This window comes from Condylura cristata, unplaced genomic scaffold, assembly GCF_000260355.1.
Source record: "Condylura cristata isolate star-nosed mole 26May11 unplaced genomic scaffold, ConCri1.0 scaffold00024, whole genome shotgun sequence".
Lineage (NCBI taxonomy): Eukaryota > Metazoa > Chordata > Mammalia > Eulipotyphla > Talpidae > Condylura > Condylura cristata.
This window is the reverse complement of record NW_004567125.1, coordinates 7,877,384-7,894,130: the sequence shown is the minus strand read 5'-3', so window position 1 is coordinate 7,894,130 and position 16,747 is coordinate 7,877,384. Positions and strand designations below refer to the sequence as shown.

Sequence of the window (16,747 nt, the reverse complement as noted above, 5' to 3'; positions counted from 1 at the left end):
GGACCCCCCTTGCATGAGTGCTGAGCGGAGAGCTATGGGACCGTGAAGTCACTGACTGGCACGGGCACACGTGGCTCTTGGTGGACTAGCCACATCCCCCTCAGAACCTGTCAGCCACCCAGGTTCCTCTCTCGGAATTTGGATTCGGGACAGGAAGGCGGCCTCTGGGTGGCTCCGCTCTGCTGTGCGTGATGTCCCAGAGGTTTGGCGCTCACAGGAGACTGCCCGGGGCTTCAGTCCAGCCACAGCTCATCTCCTCCTACCTCTAAATGGCAGCCAGGACCAGGATGCAGGCCACAGCCACAATCCTGCAGTGCTGCTCCCACAGTTGCTAATAAAATTGCATAAATATTTTATACCTAATTATTAAATATTTAAAAATGTAAAACTGAAATAGTTTAGAAGTTACTAGACATGAATAATGCATCCTAGAAGTAGAGCCCAGCTTTGGACCTGAGCAAAGCTGCCACTCCCCATCACCTGCCGGGGGTGCTGGAGCACTTCCCACGGGGACACATGCACCCGCCAGGCCCGCAGCTGCCTGGCCTGGACTCCTGTGGAGGAGGGGCCACGGCGCCTGCAGCACCAGCGTGGCCTGGTGCCTGGGCTTCCTGGCCCTCTTCCATCCGACGCCGGGCCTCTGCATCACCCTGCATCACAGCCGCCCTGGGGATACGCCCCTTGCAGAGCCACATCTCCCTGGTCTTTGTTCAGCTGCAGGAACCAACTCAGAACACATCTGCTCTCAGTCCCCACTGCCCTTCACATCTGGGCAAGCACTGTGTGTGTGTGTTCCCCGCCCAATCTTGTCCAGACCCATCACCTCCATATTGAGTGTCCTTCCTCAGGACTCCTGAACACCCAAGCAGGCACTTCAGTTGGCCTGTCACAGGCACCTCAAGCCCAACCAAGGAGCAAGAACCCAACTCAGGACCTTGATCCCTACATGTGCAGCCCCAGGCCTCTCCATGACAGAAAAATGCACGTCCCTTAGGTGCCCAGCCTACAGCCACCCTTGCCTTTGCACTTAGCCCCGTGTCCAGGTCTTAGCCCTGGTTCTGCTTTTGCCCTCCAGGACCTGGGGAAGATGAGACCATCAGGCACAGGGTGGCACAGAGCCACCTGGCTTGGGTCTAGAAAGTTCAGTCCTGCTACCAAGAGGCCATTGTTGGAGCTGTGGGCACTGATATCCTGGGGAGTGGGAGGGGGATGCCATCTTCCTTGACCCTTGAGCTCCGGCAGACAGGCCAGCCATGGTCTGAACACTTGCAGCCTTGATATGCCCACCTTGGAACAGGGCTCTGCCCAGCCTCCTTGCATACATGCTGAGAAAACAACCCACATAGAATGAGTGTTGTTGCCATCCCACTTCTGGGTACCCCTTTGTGTGGACCTGCTGGGTTTGAGCCATCACCACCACTGCGACCTCTAGGCTGTAGGTGTGGTATCTGGGGGAGCACAGGAGCCAGTGTTACCTTCAATGTGGCAGAGGTTGCAGCACAATGTGCAACAACCTGCTTTCCTGGTCCAGCACAGAGCTGGGCACCAGCTCCCTGTGCTCTTCAGAGAGTGAGAAGTGCGCCAGCCACCCTGGCACCCGGGACCCGTCCTGAAGCTCCCTGCTGGCCTGGCTCATGAGTGTCCTTGGAGCAGCCCAGCAATGCCACTTTGAAATAGCTGCCTGACTCAACCAGAGCTTAGAGGGCCGTTCTTTCTGGTGGTGAAATATTAGTTCTTTTTGTTGTTTCTTTCAAGCCAGAAAATCCCAGTGTTGGCTAAATGTATTTTATTCACTGTTCAGGAAGAAAAATGACTCTGTCCCAAAGGAAAATTTCAAGAACTGTTTCTAGTTCCCAGATAGTGGCTTCAGGAGCTCTACCCCTGCCACTCCAGACTCCTCTCATACCCACCACCTGGTCTGTCCCTTCACCCCTCTCCCTAGTGGCCCCCACCATGCAACCTGCCCACCCCAGAGCGGCGGGGTCTGGTCTGTCAGCAACCAGCTGCTCTTCGTAACAGTTCCTGCTACCTGCCCTGGGACCTCTAGACTACTGTGGCCACTTCCCCACCATCTGAGGGGTGGGGGCCGAGATGCAGCCACGTGGCCACACACACACAGACGAGGGCAGCCTCCTATCTTGCTTGAAGCTGACGGCCCTCCTGCTCACAGGGAAGCTTCTCCTGAGATGTGGGGCCTGGGGGTCATGGGTGTCTGTGACAGAGGTCATGGCTGTGTGAGAGGAGCTCGTGAGTGTGTGAAGACAGCAACGTGCATGCTTACGCCTGCACGTCTTCCTGCCCCAGCTCCCTGCGTGCCATCACATCTTTGGCTAAATCAGTATTCTGGGTACGTGTGTTTGAGATCTGGAACCGTGGTGTCCTGTGGGTACACAGCTACAGTTCCTGTCAGCAGGGCTGTGATATACCTAGACACATACACGCCTGCCCTTCTCCTTTCACGCCTCTGTGATCCCTGTGAGTCCTCAGCAGAGCCACACGCTCTCGCCGACCCTTTGAGACCCTCCAAGCTAAACATTAGCCCTGGCCATACACACTGCCCCCACCACAGCCTGCCCAGCGTTACCCCACACCCCTCCCCCACCACCCTTTTTTGCCTCCCAGGTTCCCCTTCCTGAGTTCCTTCTCTTTCCCTGCTATGCCTTTGTTTGGGAGGATGCATGACCACCAGGGGCTGCAGTTAGGCCATCTACTCTCGCTGAAGGTCAGCCTTGGGGTTCCTCTGGTTCTGTAGGCACCCACCACTTAGAGACCTGCTTCCTGCGCGTGCACCCATTTGGCTTCCCCATTGTTTAGGATCCCGTGGGCTTCCTCTGGTGGTTCCGGGTTTCTCTGTGCAGTGTTGGTACCACGGCGTGCTCTGTGTCCCGGCTCCACATCCTCATGCTGGGCACTTGGGAACTGTCCCACCTGGAATCCGCCTCCCTGACCACTGGGCCTTCTTGTGTGATTTCTGTGGTGATTTCTCTTCCCGCTTTCTATAAGCTCTTTATGTAAGATTCCTATTAGTTGGACATAGGGGCTCCCAGAATCTCTCCATTTATCTTTTCTTTGCTATTCTCCATCTCTGATTTTTTTTTTTTTTGAATAGGGCAATTTCTGGATGATTTCTTCTGCTTTTATCTTTTAACCCTTCCACTGAATGTTTGGCTGTGATAACATTTTCAGTCTCCAGTGTCGTTTTCCAGTTGGACAGACTTTGTTCTGTCCTTCCAACATGCTTCGAAGTTGTTACTGTTGTTGCATTTCTTTTCCTTAGTGGCTCTTTCTCCCTCTTCACTGTTCCTGTGTTTATATTAGAAACTTCTTCCAGGATCGGGTGGCCCCTTGAGTTTGTTTCTTTCTAGGGCCAGCCCTAGCCTCTGCTTGGCCTTTCTCTGGGTAGTGGTGGTCGGCCAGTGGGCTGTTCCCCCAGAATTCCTGGACGCTGTTTCTGAGGGTCTCACCTCTCAGGCTGCTCTGTTATACACAGAGCTCCCACGTCCCCTTCCAGGAATAACTGCTGTTCAGCCTCAGAGCTGGTCAGCAGGAGCTCAGCTGCCAGCCCCCTAGGACCTGCCAGAGTGCAGAGCTGCCCACAACATCATCCCCTCCAGGGCAGTCCTGTCAGTGATGGAACAGAAGGTGCTGCCCATGCAGGGCCGCCCCACTGGGTCAACTGGGCTGGAGGCGCAGTTTGACTTCTTCCTGCAGAGACCCCAGTGCTGCCCCCTTCCCTTCAGAAGAGCTGTCGATCCAGCTTGCAGGTTGGCCTCGAGCAGGCTGCTGAATGGGGCAACTGCTCTAGCCGGTGCCTCAGCCCCCAAGAGCCCCAGAGCCTCTCTTGTGGTGGGGGCGCTCAGCTGTATTTCCCCCTTGCTCTTTCCTGCAACTCAGCTTATGTCCTATTGTGTGACTTCAGTGTCCCTGCAGTGGGAACTCAAGTCTCCTCTTAGGAAAGGGCTGTGCTGTCGCCTGGGGGCACAAGAGGACGGTGAGCCATCTTACACAACTCTGAACCGGTATCTCCAGGTCCTCGGCCACAGTCACAGTTGTGTTCCCACTGGTCTCCCCACCACCCAGGGACCATGAAGTCCTGCTCCCCAATCCCTACACCTGTCTTCGAAGTCAGTTTCCTCTCATCCATCTGCTTTTCATTTCCCAAAATGTCACCCACCCCTCTTTTCCGCTGTTGTATTGCATCCCCTCTCACTTCTTGTTGGGAGGAGAGTAGACAGACATTCAAGGGTATGTTCCTTGTGCAAAGGTGTTTACTTTCATTTACACCTACTGTAAAGCTTTTCCAGGCTTGTAATTTAGAGCTTAAGGAGAAATGGCAGTAGCACTTTCCAAACTGCAGGCTCCTTGAAATGCACTGGGGACACAGAAAAGGCAAAAGACCTGGGTCTCACCTCTGCTGAGCCCCTAATCTAAAGCAGGAAACGAGCATGAAGCCTGTGCTCCATGTGCTAATAAACACTTTGCAGGAAAAAGCAATGCGCCCTGAGAACAAAGAGCAAGACAAAGTAGCTTTAAAGCTGGAATGTTCAAGGATGCACTATGAGGTGGGAGTGGCTGCTCCAGGCATGTGCAAAGGTCCTGAGGTAGGAAGGAGAGCAGCGCCTATGGGACATGAAATAAAGCCAGTACAGATGAAACTGGGAAGTGGCCAGCCAGCTTCCTCTGCGAAAGCTAGTATCTACACATTTTCTCGTAGAAAACTGTCCAAACGATCCCTGGTGGACAGGTGAGTCTGGATACGCAGAAGAGAAGAATGTGAGCCCAGAGTACAGAGGACTTACCCTGATGGCCAAAGCTGGCCCGCGCAGTAGCTGCTCAGAACTCTGTGACTAAGTAGAAGGCTGCACAGCGAGGACTTCAGAAGACTCTTGGTTTCCAGCCCCAGCTCTAGTGTGGACTTGTGCTCTCCCACTCTAGCTGCCTCTGCATCAAGGGGCTAACTTCCCCCACACTAGCTGAGCCAACCATGCTGCAGATAGCAGTGAGGTTTCCAGTTAGAATCATTCTGGACCTGGAGGTGGGCGTGGCCAGCCCACTGAGTGGATCTGAGCCTTGAGAGGGCCCAGGATGGAGGCAGGAAACAAGCTCAGATGGGTCTGCTAGTGCTCGCTATCCTTTAAGATGCAGTCACCAGCACAGGGCCTGCAGCTCCCTCAGGGGGCAGGCCCCTTAGCCCAGAGTCCAACTGGCCACAGCCCAGTAGGCCCACAGGAAAAGAGGGAAGTAAACAAGCAGGCCCGAAGGCTGCCCTCCTAAGAGCAATTTGCAGGCTTAAAAGCATTTCTACCATCTGCTGTCTCCCTGTGCCTCAGTGCTCCAGGGAGCCAAAGGTAGAGTGGCGGGTGTTGGGGGCTCCCTTTGTTCCTCCAAAAGGCTTGCCCTGAGCCTGGGGCAGCAGTTCGAGTCTGATCTGGAGCTAGTGGAGCCGCTGTGAGAGCAACTGGGCAGGATGGACCCTTGCCACTGCCGCTACCCAGCTCCCTTTCACTCACAAAGTGCAGCGAAGGGACTGGAATTGCCCTACTTGTGCTTTCGATGGACTAAAGGCACAGCTGGGCTCTGCTGGACCCCATCCCTTGGCTGGATGTCCTGCAGAGACCCAGCCAGTCTCTGCCTGCTTCTCACCTGCTCTGCCCACCTCCAGGAGAAAACTGTTCTCCACACTTCAGACTGTGAACCAGCTCTCCAGGGACGTGTGCCTACAAATGCTCCTTTATCCTGACATCTGCACTCTCTGGGGCAAAACCACTCTCCTGCCAGCCCTTACATAATAGCGTGTGATTTGTACAATTTATTTTTATTCTGTATCCTTCCCACAAAACTTTCACAGCTGCCTTCATGATTCCTGTTGGGGTCAGGTGTTGACTGAGATGGTGGAGGGGGAGTGGAGGTTACGTGGCTATGTGGACGTAGCGTGTACTGTGGACATGGCTGATGGCAGTCAGTAAGCCGAGGCCTACCCCACCCCACAGGTCTGAGAGCAGATGGCATTGCTCAGAGACTGGGCTCAGCTGCCCTTCACCTCAGTAGCCATCCCGCAGTCTCTGCCCACCACCTTGCCTGGGTGTCAAAGGGGTATCCTCTCCCAGAGGGGTGTCTTCTCCCCTTAGACACCATTTGTCCACCAGCCTCCCATTTCATTCCCTCAGGCCTCACTGAGGCCAGAGCACCCTCTGCCAGGCCTTTGTGACAGCTCTACGAAGGGCTGAGAGGTGTTGAGAGTGAGGTACAGCATGTGTGGCACAGTGTTTGAGACCTAGCGTTCACCCCAGCCAGAGAGGCTCTGGAGCTCCCAGCCAGCCTAACAGGGCCTTTCCACTCTACCAGCTCTGGCCACTGTGGTCATTGCCAGTGGGTCAGGCCTGACAGTGGCTGCTGGGCTTTGATAGGGCAGCTGCCACCTTGGGCCTGCGAGTGGGTGCCGGCCAGGTCCACAGGGGTCTGACTTCTCAGTCCCAGAGACACAACTCCCAAACACCACTTACTTACCTACCTGTCTCCCCACGCCCCCAGGAAACCTGTGCTCTTTATGGGAAGAGTCTGTACTAGAGTGATTTTCTAAGGTAGAAGGCCCATCTTTTATTTATTTAATCTAACCATCATGTGAATAATTCATTCACATTTATGTAAGTAGTTGAACTACAAGAATAATGGGGAGGGCCAACACATTGACTTCTCTGTGTCCCAAATCAAAGCGAGAGTTCAGTCCCCGCCCCAGTTCCTACGTGCAGGTATTCAGGTATGTGTCGCTCCTGGGCCAGGAGGCTGGGTCAGAGCCATCCACCTCTGAGAGCTCGTGAGAGCCTGAGGAAACGATGCTCCTTACCAGCCCCATGTTTCATGTTCTGCCCGTCGCAGACAAGAGAAGACCCTCCTGTGCCAGGCACAGTGTGGGAAGTGCCTCCCCTGGGGTCCAGGCTCATAGCAGGTGCCCAGAACACACTCCTGGGAAATAAGTGAGGTGGCAGGTGAGCTCTAGCAGCCAGAACACTCACTGTTCCCCTTGCTCACTGCCTCGCTTGCCTGATATCCTCACACTGACCAGCTCAGGTCTGGCCTCATCAGCTGAGCTCTCTGCTTACGGGAATCTGAACTGCATGATAAGTGGCATTCCTGTGTCTTCTCCAAGGTCAAACTGCATTTATTACCAAAATTAATATTCCCCAGTGGACATCAGAGATCCACTAAGGCAGTTCAGTGTGTGATGGTAAAATGTCACACGGGTGGCATGGTCAGAGGCTTTCTCTTTAGAGCAGGTTTTCCTCCTGCTGGCAGAGCCATCTTAGGTGGCATGGTTGAGAGACACGGAGGAGCTTTGGGGTCAGAGCTGCCGACTACCCTTTTGATTTCATAGTCTGATTACTCGATTAATCAAGGCCTCCGAGCCTGTGTCCTGATGGAGAGACTCTCAGCTCCAGAATAACAATGTCCTCCAGGGCCTTAAAGCTGGTGATAAATGAGGGGCAGGCGAGGGCAAGACGTTTGCCAAGTGCATGGACAGTGGAAAGCCTGGAGGAGCCGAGCCCTAGATTAGGACCTTTATTCAGCACCAGGACGTAGCCCCATCAAGCTGTCTGCAGAGCTGCAGGTGGCGTGGAATAGACGGAGGATGCAAGTGCAGACCCTGGCATGTCCCAGAGTATGTGAGGCAGATGCTGTTGAAAGTTTGCTCCTTGCACTGGACAGTCCTACCCGGGTACTTACCAAACGGTTTCCTCTTGGGGCCTCTGGTCTCCCCGGCCTTCTCCCCCAGAAATACTGGCTCCCATGTGTCCTGACTCCCACCTCCCCCAGAAGTGACCCTGACTTGCACCACTCACTTTCAGCTGGTCCCTGCAGTGCATATTTTCGCACTGACCAAGGAGGCCCTCTGACCTGTCTCTCTGCCCACAGGCACTTGGCCTGAAAGCTTTTTTTCCCCACATTCCTCTCCTGGGGGCACCTATGGGTGCCTATTGGGTGTGACCCTGTGGTTTTCAGACTAGTCTCTTAATTCAGGTCGGCCTTGCCGTAGTCCTTGTGTATGACCTGAGGAGCTGGGACTGTTGTCCCTGTCATAGTTAGGGCTCCCTATCATAGTTAGAGCAGGGTTCAGACCCCAGCTGACCGGTCCTGAGGCCTAGGTCTTTTCCACCATCCTCCTCATTGAGCTGGACTCCTGTCCCACCCAGGACAGCCTCAGACCCTAGAGGGTGTCCCGTGGTCTGCTTCAGACAGGCCTGCCAGGCAGCATCTGGCCTGGGAGACAACCCCATGCACCTTCAGTGGAGCCAGGCTTGCTGATTAGTGGGGGGTAATCGAGGCTTAATTACTTGGAAGGCACCTTGGATGAAGGAGTCATGGTAATTGCTATTTCCTCCTGACAGCCTCACACAGCTTGTTTTTCCTGGTGCTTTGTAAACTAAGAGTGCTATGTCTCCACAGGGCCAGCAGGGGAACCCCTAGGGCATTGTGATATGATATGATATGATATGATATGATATGATATGATATGATATGATATGATATGATATATGATAAGATAAATATGAGATGAGTCAGTGCCTCGCCCCCAGCACATTCTTGCCTGAAAGCTGCTGATGAGCAAGACAGTGAATAAACGCCCGCCGTCACCTGCCCACCCTTTCAACTCAGGGCAGTCTTCACTGTTGCCTGGCATTCTTCTGCCTCAAGAGCCCACCTGTGAGCTGTAAAGTTCAGAGCTCAGAGATGAGGATGTTGGTCCAGTATCTTCCTCGAGTCATTTTTCGGTGGCACTCCTACTCTTAATGGAATAACGTCACCGTTAGCACCACTCAAAGGTTAGGCTGCTTTCGGCTTGTTCTTTTCATTTGGGAACAGGGCACACAACCCATTTGGTGTGGTGCAGCCTTCCCAGCTGTCACCTCAGGGCCTTGCCGCCACCCCTACCACCCTGCTGCTCTGGGTGCTTGCCACTTCTCTAGGTTTCTGGCCCCAGAGCTGCCCCTTCACTGCTGGCCAGGCTGACAAACTCACCTCCTGTCCTTCCTCCTCCCTCAGAGCTGAAGAAGCAAGTGGAAAGCGCTGAGCTGAAAAACCAGCGACTTAAGGAGGTCTTCCAGACCAAGATCCAGGAGTTCCGCAAGGTCTGCTACACACTCACAGGCTACCAGATCGACATCACCACAGAGAGCCAGTACCGGCTCACGTCCATGTATGCCGAGCACAAGAACGACTGCCTCATCTTCAAGGTAGGATCCTGCCCTCCCTCCAGCTGGGGAGGTCAAACGCTGCCCTCCCGATGAAGGCACACATTTCAAGCGTCACCTGCTGACCCACAGCTACCCCCAGCTTCTCGCTGTAGCCAGGGCCTCCTGCAGGACATTGGGCCCGCGCCTCTTCCTGTCTTGACTTACTTCCCTAGTGTCAACATCCCTGGAATGGGTGGAGGCAGTGAGGAGGTGTCTAACGTCCCACCCCAAGCGGGATGAAGTCATTGGGTGAAAATCAGTGTTAGGCCAGGGAGCTGCATCAGTGCTGCCAAGGTGTGCAGTTAGACCACAGCTGGAGGGATGGCCAGTGTGACACAGGGCAGCAGGCTGAGAAAAGCTGGCAACACACCAGTGGCCATGGCGTGCATTGCCCTTCAAGTTTGCAGGAAAGCCCAGGCTGAACCACAGACAGACAGGAAGGTGTGACTCCTGCAGGGTGAGGTGGGCTCCCCAAGCAGAACCCTCTTAGTCAGAAGCAGCTTGACCTGGTGGAACTGCGCATTAAATAAGACTTAGGGTGGCTTCCACACTTCCAGAGCAGGGGGCCGGGGGAAACTATCTCAATGGACATCACCTGAGATTAGGGTGCAGAGACACCTGGCTCTTGCATGGGGCAGCTGCTTCAGGGTGGTGAAGAGTCAGAGGGCACTCACATGGCTCCAGCGCCCTCTGGCCAGGTGTCAGCCTCCCTTCTCCAGCCATGTCTCTCTCTCGCAGTCAGAGCTGCATCAGCTCGGGAACTGGTACACAGCATTTCTTTTTGATTACTTGGTCTTCTTAGGTCATGTGCATCCATTCTTATACTTTATAAACTCTTAAACTTCCAAATGAGTAAGATGTTCATACATTCAAAGGCTCTAAAATAAATAAACTGCCAGAAATACACTTCTTCTCTATATAATTCTGGATCATCTTGAATAATTCAGGTGCTAATTTAACACATTGCAGAAATCCCATGTCTTGTCTTGTTTTCTTCTCTCCAAGATTTCAGAAATAAGCAAAACATACAGATTTTATGAATGGTCACTGTTGAACATGTCACTCATCATATCCAACTTTTAAGTTAGGAGGCAAGTTTCTGGATTCTTACTGAAGTGATTAATCTTATTAAAAGGGTAAAACTCCAGAGTATTTAATGTTTATAGATTGTTGAAAATAGAGAATGTCCAAAAGTAGAACACAACTTGCTTACAGTTCCACCTTCAAGAGACTACCACTGCCGCTCGGTGATGAATTGCCCACCGGTGTCTCACTCGTGTTGGCATGGTTTGGGGTACGTTCATGTCTTTTTAAAATCATGTCTGCAGGGAGCTTGTTGTTCCCCATCTACCCATAATGCACTCTGTCCATCCAGGTGTGTGGAGACAGAAGGCTGGGGCTCACCTATGTCCTTTTCTGCCTACAAGTCTCAGATCAGCTGGACTCAGTCCTTTGCCCATTCAGGGACCTCGGTGCTGCTGCGTCTGACACCTGAGCCTCTGGCTCTAAGCACAATGTGACCCAAGCTGGGCAGGAATACCTGCTCACCTTTGAGCCCTCCCACCCCTGCCTCCAAAAAGAGAACAGGGTCCCCGGGATGGGGAGCGAAGGGGCAGTGGTGACCCCACTCAGAGAAGTGGCTCACAAGCATGGCAGTAGGAGATGCAAAGCGTGCTCCTAGCCCCACACTCTAGTTTTGGCATGCTGTGAGGGTAAGAGCCACACTGTGTCTGTGGGCCCTCAGCAGACCCAGCTTTGCCTGAGGGAGACCTCCAGTGCCTGTATGGATGTGAACAAGGGAGCAGGAACCCCATTCCCTCAAATGAGAAGCTGGCCAGACCTCAAGGCCCCCTGTCCTCAGCCAGAGCCTGCCCCCCTACCAAATGCCTAGATAGAGCCTCTGAGGGGACAGTACAAAGACCTGGGGAGAACCGGGGGGTGGGGGAGGGGGCAATCTTAGGCAAGTCAACCCAATCCTATCCTCTCCCATTGTCCTTAGGGTCTTTAGACCTATCTTCTTTTCCCCTGGAACAACCAGGGCAGTGAGGAAAAGGCCTAGAAGAGAAGTTCTCTGTCATTAGGCCTCACCAGCCTCCAAAGAGGGTCTTTAGGCACAGCTGAAGAGCAGGAGGTAGGGGTGCAGAGGCAGTCAATGTCCTCCAGCCTGGGGTACACTCCCTAGGAACTTCTCCCCTCCCCAGTGTCCTGGCACATGGCAGGGGATCTGCTTTGGCCAAAGCTGGCACTGCTGCTAGGCAAAGCAAAAGTCATGGTTTCCAGTCTTCAGCAAATTCAATTCTCCAAGGCTTCAGTGAATCGGATGTCATACCAACCTCCAGTGTGTCCATGGGAGAGAGGGTGAAGAGAGGGAGCCTGACTCGACCCTTAGGGCCTAAGAAGCAATCAAGGGAGCAGATTGAGTGGGCCTTTTGCTTTCTTCTTAACTGAAGGAGCCTGGAGTCCATGTGTACATGTGTGTATATGTACATATGCACATATGTGTGCTTAGGCCCCTGCCTGGCACCCCTCCTGTACAATCCCCAGTAGGGAGTTAGTGTTCATCTTCTCTCCAGGCCCTGGAGCAGGCTCCCTGGCAGTGAGGAGCATTCCCAGGCAGCACAACTCCTTATGAGACAGCAGGGCCGAGTTCCCGTGGACCCAGTCTGCCCATCCATTAAGCATACTTCTTGTCCTGCATTTCTTGGCCCCAAGTGAGTGCCTTGGCTGGTCACTGCATTCTTGTGGGGCTCACTTTCCCCACCTGTAGCTTGATCCAGAAGCTCTGGATCCTTTTACCCGGGCCCTCTGGGTTCACAGCAGCTTCCCAGCCAGCACAGTTTTCACTAGGACCACAATGAAGGCTCTTGATGGCATATGCCTCTAAGAAGGCCCTGTGGCCCTCAGGAGATTCTGCCAGTGCAGAGACCAGCCTAAGGGGTGCAGGGCTGAATGACCTGCCAAGCCCACCCAGCCACTCCCCAGGGGTGGCTGTGCCTAAGCAGAGGATGGCTGAATCAAGCTGGGGAGGATCGCATGAAATGACAATCTCCTGGCCACTTTAGTTTCCCCCAGAAGATTTTCAAGCAGAAGGGGCTGAAGGCAGTTAGAAATAGCTGAGTGCTCTTCCAGTCGGGTAGGTGCTGCAGATGTGCGTGGGGATAATTGAGGGTTTTGCACTGCCCCACACAGCTCCGCTGGAGAGGAGACGGGCGGCCTGGCTGTGGGGGTGGAGCGCTGCCTGCCCAGCCTGCTCAGGAGAAGCGGGAGCTCTCAGCAGGGCTTACCGCCTTCCCACCCTCCCCAGGCAAGAAATGCGCCCCACAGCCCCCAGAGTGTCTGGAAAGGGTCTACCCATCCCTGCTCTATGGTGAGGGAACCTGCAGAGCTGCGGAGTGGGGTGGAGTTTGAAGCTCTGTGTGGGCAGGAGCGTGTTCACGGCTCTGTCTCTCCTCCAAGCCCTTCTCTGTCTCTGGTCCACAAGGGTGCTCCTCCTTTCTTAAGTTCCCCAGGGCAGAAAGTTCCCTGTGACAAGAGGAACAGACCTGACGATATGAGTGTGCAGTTGAACGCAAGGTCAGGGCCACGGCAAGGTCAGGGCCACGCAGGAGATAAACCGCTGACTTGAGGTGCCTGGGGCCCAGCTACAGCTTGGTAAATGCCCCTTCCCTCCCTGCCCTGGCTTTCCTCAGGGTGCTTTGACCAACTACCGGCCCCTTCATTGCCTCTTCCAACTGACCCCTGGCTGTTGGGCCCTGGGGACAAGCAGAACAGGATCCAACCCAAGGTTGTTTGGTATTCAGGGGGACGGAGCCCCAGGCCAAGGCCTGCCAGGTACACCGGGCTTGCCAGTGGCCTCCTTACCTGGAAAGCTTTCCAGACAGGCTCGTCTGTCAGTTTGTGACAGGACCTTTCCACTATCCCTCGGAGCCCCGTCCCCTAACATAGTATGACTCCAACGAAGGGACCATAGACTCGTGAACCAGAAGCCTGATGTCCAACTGGCGCATGTTGATACAGGCGGCCATCTATGCAGGCTGTATTGCTTTCCAAAGAAGCTTTCCATTGGCTCCCTGTGGGTGTGGTATGGCCTTCAAGCTGCCTGTTCTTTACTTTTTTTTTTTTAATTTTACATTTTTTTTTACATCATTCTTCATTTTGTACATCTTTTCATCTCGGTTATAGTCCCCAAGGACTTCCCACAATTAACCTTTTAACGCAGGATGTAAACAAGCAGGTTTACCCACCACCCTCAGGTGCTCATCGTGCTCAGAGCAGACTCCTCCCCTCCCTCCCTCACTGCCCCAGCACAGTGCCTGGGATAAACTGCCTCGGTACTGGTGGTCTGATGGACGGCCAGGCCACAGACCCTTGCAGCACCCCGAACGGGGCAGGAGGCGAGGCAGCAGCCCACCATGGGCAACAGAGGCAGGGGGCTCCCGGGAGTCCTCAGCTACCCCACACTCTTTCCTTCTTCTTCCCCTCTGCTGGACAGAATACCTGGTGAAGAGTCCCCTAGGGGAAGGACTTGGACAGGTTGAGAGAAGAGACACTTGAGCTGCAGCCCCAGCATCCCCGGCGCACACTGGACTAGAGCTGAGCAGCTAAGCCTGAACAGCACGGGTTACCATGGCAACTGTCTTAGCTAGAGGAGGAAGGGATTAGGGACCTGGAAGACCTAGCCCTGCCCTGTGCAGGAACCCCTCAACCCCTCATGGCATCTTGAAACCCCAGCTCCAACCCACAAATTCCAGAAGCATGAGTTACCTCCCTGGGACAGATGATCTGAAACCCGCCCTATGAGGTCCCATCCCATGGGTCCCCAGACACACGGTCTCCTTCACCTGGCACTCTGCCATGACCTCAACTTCAGGCCTCATTAAGCCCTTTCTCTTTCTCCATGGCAGAGTTGGAGCAGAGGAGCACCAGGGAGGAATTTTAAAGTATGGCCGGTGACTGCCACGTGGCTAAGGAGCATGGCTCATGGTCTGAGCGGGGGCAGCCTCTTTACAGGAGTGGTCCCAGGCTGCTTCTCAGTTCCTCAGCAGAACTTTAGCCGCAATCTGGAGCCCCATGGTAGGTGCTCCACCCTGGCTGAGCAGCGGGAAGGGAGTCCCCACTCCATCACCTGTTCCAAGACCCTCATGTTGGGTGTGATGGGGTTTGCCATGGATGTGTGACTATCTGGGTAGTTTTCTACTTTGTTGTCTCCATTTGTGGTGACTTCTGATCCTAATACTGAGATGAGCCAGGTTAGGGAGGGGTTAAGTGAGGGGTGGGCTCACAGAGAAGGTGGGAGAACCAGCCATGGAGCCCCCAAGGTCCTGTTCATGCAGGGCCGCTGCCATTCCAGTGCCCGAGTCAGTTCTGTGCCAGACTCGTGACCTTTCCTCTCTACCCACCCCTCATTGAGACACTCCCTGTGCCATTGCTGTGCCAGCTGTTCTGCTGTGTTTATAGATCTGATGATGTTTTGGAATTAAAGTCCCTGTGTGATTACACTAAGAATTACATAGGAAATGCAAGTGTGGCCCTGAGAACACCCAACTAGGTGACTTACCAGTCCCCACCAGGGCCATGGAGCTAACAGGGTCCATACCTTATAAGCCACCCTGCACCTCTAAGGTGTTTGGGGTAGGAGAGGGAGATATGGCACTGATGTCTGGCAGGTGGCTCCTCAGAACTTACCCTACTAGGGACCAGGCAGATTGAGAAGCAGCCTGGGACCACTCCTGTAAAGAGGCTGCCCCCGCTCAGACCATGAGCCTCCTCCCAGCACCAAAGTTGTCTTACAGGTGGCAGAGGAAGTCCAGTTGTCCCCTGGCTCAATCCCCAGTGGACCTGGATCACAAGGTCTGACCGAGATCAGTTTAAACTAACCCTGGTTCATCTCTTGTTAACCAAGGACCCTCAGGTGAACCTCTTACTCCACTGGGCAGTTGCGAGGATATAGGTTTATATTGGCTGTTCCACAACAATACAGACACCAGACAGGCACCCAGTGGCTGGCTTTTTGGCTGCTCCAGTGTGTGCCATCTTGCCAGCCAAGTAAGCAGCAGGCCTCCCAGCCCAAACCCCAAGCATGTCAGGACCTAGAAGTCTGTGCAGGCCACGGGCCTTTTACCCTCCCCTGCACACTGTGGTTCTCTCTCAATTTTCACAGAATAATCAAGGCCCCAGGGCACTGAGATTTTATCTGAGCTCACAGCTTAGTTTATGGACCAGGAGGGACAGTAACTGTTAATCAGTTCATGTAGGGGGGCCTAGGCATTTGAGTCAGTTCCTATAACCCAAGTTGGAATGTCTGTTATCAAGCTGTCTGAGTCATAGAAGGGATTTGACTTCATTTTCTATTGTTTTTAAAGCAGAAGAAATACTGACCTGAGGGACCCTCAGTCTTCTCTGCATAAGCCTGGCCTCCACCTGTCTATAAATGAGACCTGGCTGTGGTCTAACTTGTCACACCCTTTCTTGCCCAACCCAGAAGAGACTTCACCCAGAGAGCTTTGATAGCTTAGAAGAGGGTTGGCCCCCAGGGTGCCAGCCAAGGAGCTGCTGAGCTAGTTCCCAGGCTTCTGGGGACAGCTATTCCCCTCTGCCCCTCAGCACCTATCTCCAGGCATCAGCATACAGGCTCCTTTGGAGGAAGTACATAACCTAGTCATATTGATGCCAGCTGTTGCTTCCCCAGGCAGACAGGGCAGCTGGTGATCCCTCACTTCCACTCTGACCTAGGACCCAAATCCAAGGCTGCTGGGTCCAAGAGAACTGCTCATCTACCATTGACGGGCCTGTGTGTGACACCCAGGGGTGGGAAGAGGCCTTATCCCTGCTCTGCAGGTTTGTTTGCTGCCTGTGCCTGGCTGTGTGGTCTCGGTCTCAAGGCCTGGCTGTGGAAGGGTGACTAGCGGGCCCATGCATCCAAGAGCAGCCTTGCCAGGAAGTGAGAACTGATCCACTCCCACCTGCGAAGTCCAGGGAGGGCAAACTCACCACTCTCTCCACGTCCTCCCCTGACAGGCAATCAGGACCATTCACCAGGCGCCTGTCGGGAGAACAGCTTGTGGAGCATTCCAATCTCCTGCTGCAACAATGAGATCTAGATAGACACTTTAATTTGAATTTGCCTTTTTTGGGTCCCTGAATTTCAAATGGAGTTGCTTTTAATGCATGCTGACTTCAAAACCTCTCTCATTTCTTTAACTGAGGAGGCCAGACTGAGCCCGCCTGGAATTTGAATGATTCAGAAGCTTCGTTGGTCACGTAGAAAGTGTAGGTCCTAGCCCATCTGCCCAAACATGCTGGTTGCGGGGATGGGGTGTGAGGGGCCAGAGCTTGTTTATCTGGAGGGCTCCAGGCAAGGCTGCCACTTCTCGGTGTTTGCTAGACCCTTTCGTGGATGAGGACTTGGTTGTTCTTGTACTGGGTACTGGGCTGGGCAGCAGTGAGATATAGCCCCAGCTCAGGACAAGGAAATGCTTACAGACCTGGGCTTGGAAATTTGCAGAGATGCGTACAGA

General features: G+C 53.9%; 1 protein-coding gene across 3 annotated transcripts in view; it reads left to right on the top strand.

Annotated features, from left to right (window-relative positions):
* Nucleotides 1-16,747, top strand: part of MAD1L1 (MAD1 mitotic arrest deficient-like 1 (yeast)) — a 321,869-nt gene that overhangs the window by 258,182 nt on the left and 46,940 nt on the right. For all 3 annotated transcript variants that reach the window (XM_012729276.1, XM_004688054.2, XM_012729277.1), the window contains one exon: nucleotides 9,040-9,230. In XM_012729276.1, coding sequence (XP_012584730.1) covers nucleotides 9,040-9,230 — 191 coding nt within the window. The remainder of the gene's footprint in view (nucleotides 1-9,039; nucleotides 9,231-16,747) is intronic.